This window comes from Trichinella spiralis (genome assembly GCF_000181795.1).
Source record: "Trichinella spiralis strain ISS 195 chromosome Unknown Scfld9, whole genome shotgun sequence".
Classification (NCBI taxonomy): Eukaryota; Metazoa; Nematoda; class Enoplea; order Trichinellida; family Trichinellidae; genus Trichinella; species Trichinella spiralis.
In genome coordinates, this window is record NW_003526948.1 from 1406633 (window position 1) to 1413283 (window position 6651).

Genomic DNA, 6651 nt, shown 5'->3' on the forward strand with positions numbered 1-6651 from the left:
TATTTTTGAAAATTTTCTTAAATCAGAAAAACAAGTAGCTGAAATGAGGCTAATTTTAAGTGAACAATTTCCGGGCAAAAGCTTGCTTATGGTCAATTGAATGTGCATGTTAGCTATTGCAAAGGTGATTTGCGAAAGACCATATTTTAATAATATATAAACAATGCGTACAGGGTGTATTTAATCAAACTTAACTGTACGGAAATTTGGCGTTTATAAAGTCACCTCATGTTGAGAATTTTTCATAGAAAATATATTGAGAAATTATGCTCAATATCGATTCTCAATTATATTGTTAACTGATTAAAACTTAGGAATAAAAATCTGCCACTTACTGCTAAATGCGGTGTATTCTCGTTTTTGATATTCATGTTCTTTGGATGTTGATTCAAAAATTATTTTTTAGAAATTATTCCAAAAAATAATAATGAATAGGAAGCAAGTTTGTGTTTGGCTTCAATGTTTGCCTTCAGTCAATTTTCCAATCAAAACACTGAGCTACCATCCACGGACGCCCTCAAACTGAAATGATTTCTATTATGTCAATAAAGCAAACGACCTCGCATGCAAATTTTTATTTTCTTCATTTCTGCTGATAAATGTGGCTACTGTACATTTTTCATTGCTCGGCAATAAGAAATGCAGGGTTTGGACGAAATCTGTCCAGTTGTTGTGGAATAATTTGCTTTTAAATTTCGCACTTTTCCTATCTCAATACATAGGTAAGCGAGCTGTTTGATTTAGGATATCTCGAGAACCTATGCATCTTGGAACTGCCGGGATAAGTTTGTTGTACTCCTCTCATTGTTCCTGGTCGATTGATGCGCTTAAAGTCCATTTTTGGATTCCAAGGTGTTTCTCGACAATTGCAAATTTCATGGGCTATATACTTGCTTTTTTTGAAAAACGGTGAAAAACTTTTTTTTAGAAATTTGCACTTTTTCTGATTTTTATGCATTCGCATTGATTTATTATAATGTATTTCAGAGTTTGGGTGAAATCTGTGCAGTAGTTGTGGAATAATGTGCCTCTAATGCTGGCACGTTGCACATATTGTTCTTGCATATATTTTATTACAGTATTTATAAAATGATGTGTCCATTTTCCCTTTTTGTTCGTTAGTTTACATTATTTTGAAGTGAACTTTTTGTTTTTTTTATCTTAGTGTTTGTATTTTTATTAATGTATTTCTTTTTATTTTTCTTAATGTACAATGTGTTGCTGTTTTATTTTTGTCTGCTTTCTTCCCTGCGTGAGCTCACTTTCTGTTTACCGTCATCCACATAGGTAACCAAAACGCTGCCTTTTCGTATATATCAATCGAAGACATTTCAGTTGTATGTTATGTAATCAACTGTTTATTTTTATCTCACTAATTATTAGTATATTCAGCCGTTATTGATTTTGGAAATAGAAAATGAATTCACATGCGAACTGTTTCTTGTTTTGTGTTTTGAAACATGTGTTTAAGCCTTTTCTTTTTCAATTGTATACGCTGTTGTTTTCTTAATAAACGCGTTTATGAATTTCAATTTTTATTAATTTATATTAAGATTAAGATGCTATATTTTTGTTATAGTTGTTTTTCCTGTTTATTATTCATTGAGTCGCTTAGTGATGCTCTTTTAATTTGTTTATTGTTATGTACGATGTGTTTGTCAGAGTGCTTGAAATTTTTCTGCTAATCTATTTTACCTTTTTTTCATAATCATGATAAAGTAATTTACATCCAGTGAAGTTCTGATTTTTGAATTCAAGCTTAAACTGTTACTATATCTGCTATAGTGTTATTTTGCAGATCTAGAGATGCCGCGGCGCAAAGTCACCGGTTTCTTGTTTTACATGAATTGGAATTTAACGAATTACTCCGCTACCGCGGACAGGCAAGAATTGGAATCATTTTTTCGAATGTGCGACCGAAAATGGTCTGTAATGAGCGAACAGGAAAAGGACGAATGGAAACTGAAGCTGCAGTCGAACAGAAATTTTGAACCCCATAAATTGTTGTATCTATTTTTACACAATGTGCAATGTGATAAGGGACAAAGAACTCGTCACGTCCCATTCGAGCATATGTTTCCACGCGTAAGTTTCTTTCATTTACTTGTGGCTAGCTGTTTAGGTAGCTGGAAGTAGGTTGTTGTTTTTAACAGTAACGGTTTTAAGCAAAACCGTTGTTGATGTTAAAATTAATACAATGTTTCGTTTATAGTTTGAATATCTGGATGATCCCAAATTTCAAAGTATGCGACGTCATGGTTCGTCCTTATTTTTAAATTCATTCAAGTTATCGAGGAGAAATTTGAATCTTCAACTTTCATACGCTTTAATCGGCGTATCATTCAGTGGGGATACTGTAGTAGATAGCAGATTTGTTGAAATCGACTTACTGAAATTCAAGTTGGAGTTCGGAATTATTAAAACGGCTGGTGTTACTATTGACACCGGTAATTTCAGTTCTTTGTTCGTTTTTATTAAAATGAATTATTTGATTTCGAAACATCCAAAGAATATATCTCAATGATAATTAAACGTGTTTGTATTTATGTGCTTGATTTAGAGGAGTGGTCGCTCCCGTTGGATGTTAAAGATATTCTAAAAGAAAGCAGCTACCTAGTTTGCGAAGGATTGAAATACTCTGCAGTGGCAGAAGTAATGAGATTTATCTGGGCGAAAGGTAAATAAGCGTTTTTGAATTTAAAAATTTTTCCTGAATTATTTTTTAGATCGAAGATTGGGAATTCCCCCGCAGCTGTTGCTTATGGAAGATTTCATAAACACAGTTGTATTATGCAATGAGCAGAAAAATGAAGAAGACATTGTTTTGCCACCGCTAATGAACTGCGATGCAGTAGAGGTACAATTTCCGATCGGCTGCAGTCATCACACCTTTCTGTCGACTGTAGATTTTCCATGTGCAAAAGAAGAATCATTTATTGCACTGTAATCATGATATAAGAAAATAATGGATGAAGGGTAGTATATCTAGTTATCACTTTTTATTTAGGAAAGAGATCTTCCGGCAAATTCAAAATGTGCAACCGACGTTTTTCAAATCTGAGAAATTGTTAGAAATTTTGGAGTAAGTACTAAAATTAATGAAAATGTTGAAGAGCAGTTTATTAATAATCATTTAGAATAGCAATTATATTTTTTTGCATGACTAGTTTGATAATTTGCGCCTCCATCAATTTAATCAGTATATTACTTCTGCCGATGAATGCACTGAGAATCCTTGAGTTTGTGACGTCAAGCTAATAATAATTAATTTCTAGGTGGATCTGAAATCATTTAGTTGTTCATCTTTTTCACTTTTGTTTATAAATTTTACAACTTAAATTACACAAATTTCAACGTTCTCAAGTATTGCACGACATTTCACAGATGTTGCATTTTCAGGTTTCACTCTATTTTGTTACATATTATGAAAGTATTATATCTTTTAGAAATCAACGAAAAGCCCATATTGATTCTAGCCACCAAGAGGACGATACAGCTATGAATACAGCTTTTGAAAACTTGTGTTTGATAGGTGAACATATTACATTTATATCGTACAGTTTACATAATAATGTATAAATATCATAGCAGTTGAGAATGTTTTGAAATTAACATTCATTTAATTTTTTAAAAATTTTACTATGCTGTGATTACTTTCTTATTTTCCATGATATATATATAAATATATATCACAGAAAATGTATATCTGTATGTAATGCACGTAGTTTTCAAATCTTTATTTGTTTAGACATTGTTCAGGAAAATACTGAACAAAAATTACCAGTCGAAGATAAAATGAAGACAATCGATGACACACAACCCGTGAAACAATATCCAATGTGGTTTAAAGGTGAACATATTATATTTATATCATGCAGTTTACATAATAATGTATAAATATCATAGCAGTTGAGAATGTTTTGAAATTAACATTCATTTAATTATTTTAAAATTTTACTATGCTGCGATTACTTTCTTATTTTCCATGATATATATAAATATATATATCACAGAAAATGTATATCTGTATGTAATGCACGTAGTTTTCAAATCTTTATTTGTTTAGTCATTCTCGATGAATTGACTGTACTATACGAATTACGACTCGAAGATAGAATGAAGTCAATGGATAACACACAACCCATGAAACGATATCCACCGTGGTTTAGATTTGAACGTATTATATTTATATCATACAGTTTACATAATAATGTATAAATATCATAGCAGTTGAGAATGTTTTGAAATTAACCTACATTTAATTATTTTAAAATTTTACTATGCTGTGATTACTTTCTTATTTTCTATGATATATATATGTCACAGAAATTTTTTGTTTGTATGTATACGCCTATGCATGTATTTATACATATGTAATGCACTTCGTTTTTAAATCTTTACTTGTTTAGTGTTTAAGCGACGCGAAACATCTGAGAAAGAATATTGCGATAAACATATGAAATTTTATGCGAACATGTTTGAAGGTAAACATATTTATATCGTACAGTTTACATAATAATGTATAAGTATTATGGCAGTTGAGAATGTTTTAAAAATTAACATTCATATAATTATTTTAATACTTTACTATGCTGTGATTACTTTCTTATTTTCTATGATATAATAGCAGAAAATGTATGTTTGTATGTATACACGTATGCATGCATGTATTTATGCATATGTAATGCACTTAGTTTGTAAAGTTTTACTTGTTTAGGTCCTGGACGATATCATATTTACAATAATGAAGAACGAGCACAAGTATTTCCATTTGGAAAGAGAGAAGTCAAATCATTCTATGATGAACTTATCCCTCGGCTCAATGAGGCGGCAATAATTTTTGATGAAGACAAGCATGAAAGTGAATATATCATATTTATATTGTACAGTTTACTAAATTATGTATAAAGCAGTTGTGAATGTTTTGATTATTTTAAATTTTAATATGCTGTGATTATTTAACTATTTTCTATGATGTATATATATGTATCACATAAAACATATATTTGTGTGAGTATAGATGCGTATGCATGTATTTATGTATATGTGATGTACATAGTTTATAAACGTTTACTTGTTTAGTGCCAGCTTTAGATCATAGCAAGGAGAAAAAATATGAAGAGGAATTTGATGTTTACGACAATGAAGACCCGAAACGAGAAGAAAGATTATTTGATTATTATTATGAAACAGCAGAATATATTGAAAACAGTAATCAGGTATATTCTTATTTTGTGAGAACAGCTAGTGATAAACGGGACATTTCATGTGCAAATTTTGACGAAGACTGATGAATATGAAGAGAATGGAAGCAATTCCGATGCGCTTTCATTGTAATTTAATTCAATTCATGGAGCATAATACTGTACTCTTTTATTCGACATTTAAATATTTGGCAGTAGATGAAGAACTAAGATTCCTTCCTACTCTTTATAATTTTCAGTTTACTTAGAGAGCCAGTTTGAATACTGTTTAAGTTTATTTGAATTTCAATGTTTTCACGTATGTCATTTAATCACAATTTTTAGAATCGAATTCATTTTTTAAATTTATCATCTGAAATGATCAAGTGATACCATATTTTATTGTTCATTTGCAGTAACCGAATGGAATTATTGATCAGTAAATTGTTTGGTACAATTTTCCATTATTATATATGAAAAGAAACTGTTTTGTCTTAATTTTACAGTTGAAAATGTTTTTCCTTCTCCCAACTGATTCGACATTCGGGATTGAAATTAAAATTTTACAAGAAGAAAATGTTTGTTGTACCTTTGTGAAAACAATGAAACGTACGTAATCCAATCAATAATTATCCCTTCAAATGAGAAACAAGATCATCATTAATACTGAGAGTGCCCTTTCTGTGCCGCCAAATAAAGGTACTGATAATTATTTTAATAAATAAATAAATAAATATGAACAGATTGAAGTGAAATAAGAAAAAAAAAGAATATTTTTCCTTACGTAACAGCTAGCTATCTGCTTGCTAAAGCACTATTGACAAATAAACGCAACTGCTGTGCCGACTGCGATACGGCGACGACACTGCTGATCATCGCCTGTATGCTTGGTATTGCTGGATAATTTTGGGCAGCCAATTTTGTAGAAGCAACGCACGCCCGAAGCACGTCGCACAGACGATCCGCATGCTCTGTTACGATCAGCTGCACGGACCGGCTGTGCACACACTGGGCGATGTTGTCGCCGATGTAGACCAATTTGTGGGCAGCCAAGATGACCAGCTTCCCTAAGCCTATGAAACTACGCGGCGGCTGGTTGTTCTCCACGGCTGCCAAGAAATCGTCGATGGCGCTGCTCAGGCAATCGATGCGACTGTCGGTTTGAGTTTGTTCTTACTCGGTCCCACTGTTCATTTATTGGTCGTTTACCACGCTATTTTAATGGACCGTCAAATCTTTGTCGTATTGGTTTCCTTGTCTAATCCTCATTGATTCAACAAGAAGAATTGACATCATACAGTACACTCTCATTTTCATTGGTTCAAATATTCCACAAAGTGTACGGAGCATTAATAGTATAAAGAAACATAAAAAGGGTAAATAATATTCCAAAAAACAAAGTCAGTAGGATGCTTGGACTATCATTGAAAATAGCATGTTTAAATGTATGAATCCACCACAGGGCGAG

General features: G+C 31.8%; 2 protein-coding genes across 2 annotated transcripts; both read left to right on the top strand.

The window, feature by feature from the left end:
- Nucleotides 1-26: 26 nt before the first annotated feature.
- Tsp_11844 (hypothetical protein) lies at nt 27-100 on the top strand (the record flags this gene model as incomplete). The annotated part of the gene is made up of 1 exon (XM_003371374.1): nt 27-100. A coding segment is annotated over one exon (74 nt), but the record flags the coding sequence as incomplete, so codon positions are not given.
- A 660-nt stretch (nt 101-760) lies between these two features.
- Nucleotides 761-6241, top strand: Tsp_11845 (hypothetical protein). The gene is made up of 14 exons (XM_003371375.1): nt 761-785; nt 1799-2085; nt 2213-2447; nt 2561-2677; nt 2727-2943; nt 3008-3046; nt 3447-3532; nt 3749-3850; nt 4067-4177; nt 4410-4484; nt 4718-4861; nt 5083-5219; nt 5690-5761; nt 6110-6241. The coding sequence occupies exons 1-14, from the start codon at nt 761-763 to the stop codon at nt 6239-6241; spliced, it is 1779 nt and encodes a 592-aa protein (XP_003371423.1).
- Nucleotides 6242-6651: the final 410 nt, after the last annotated feature.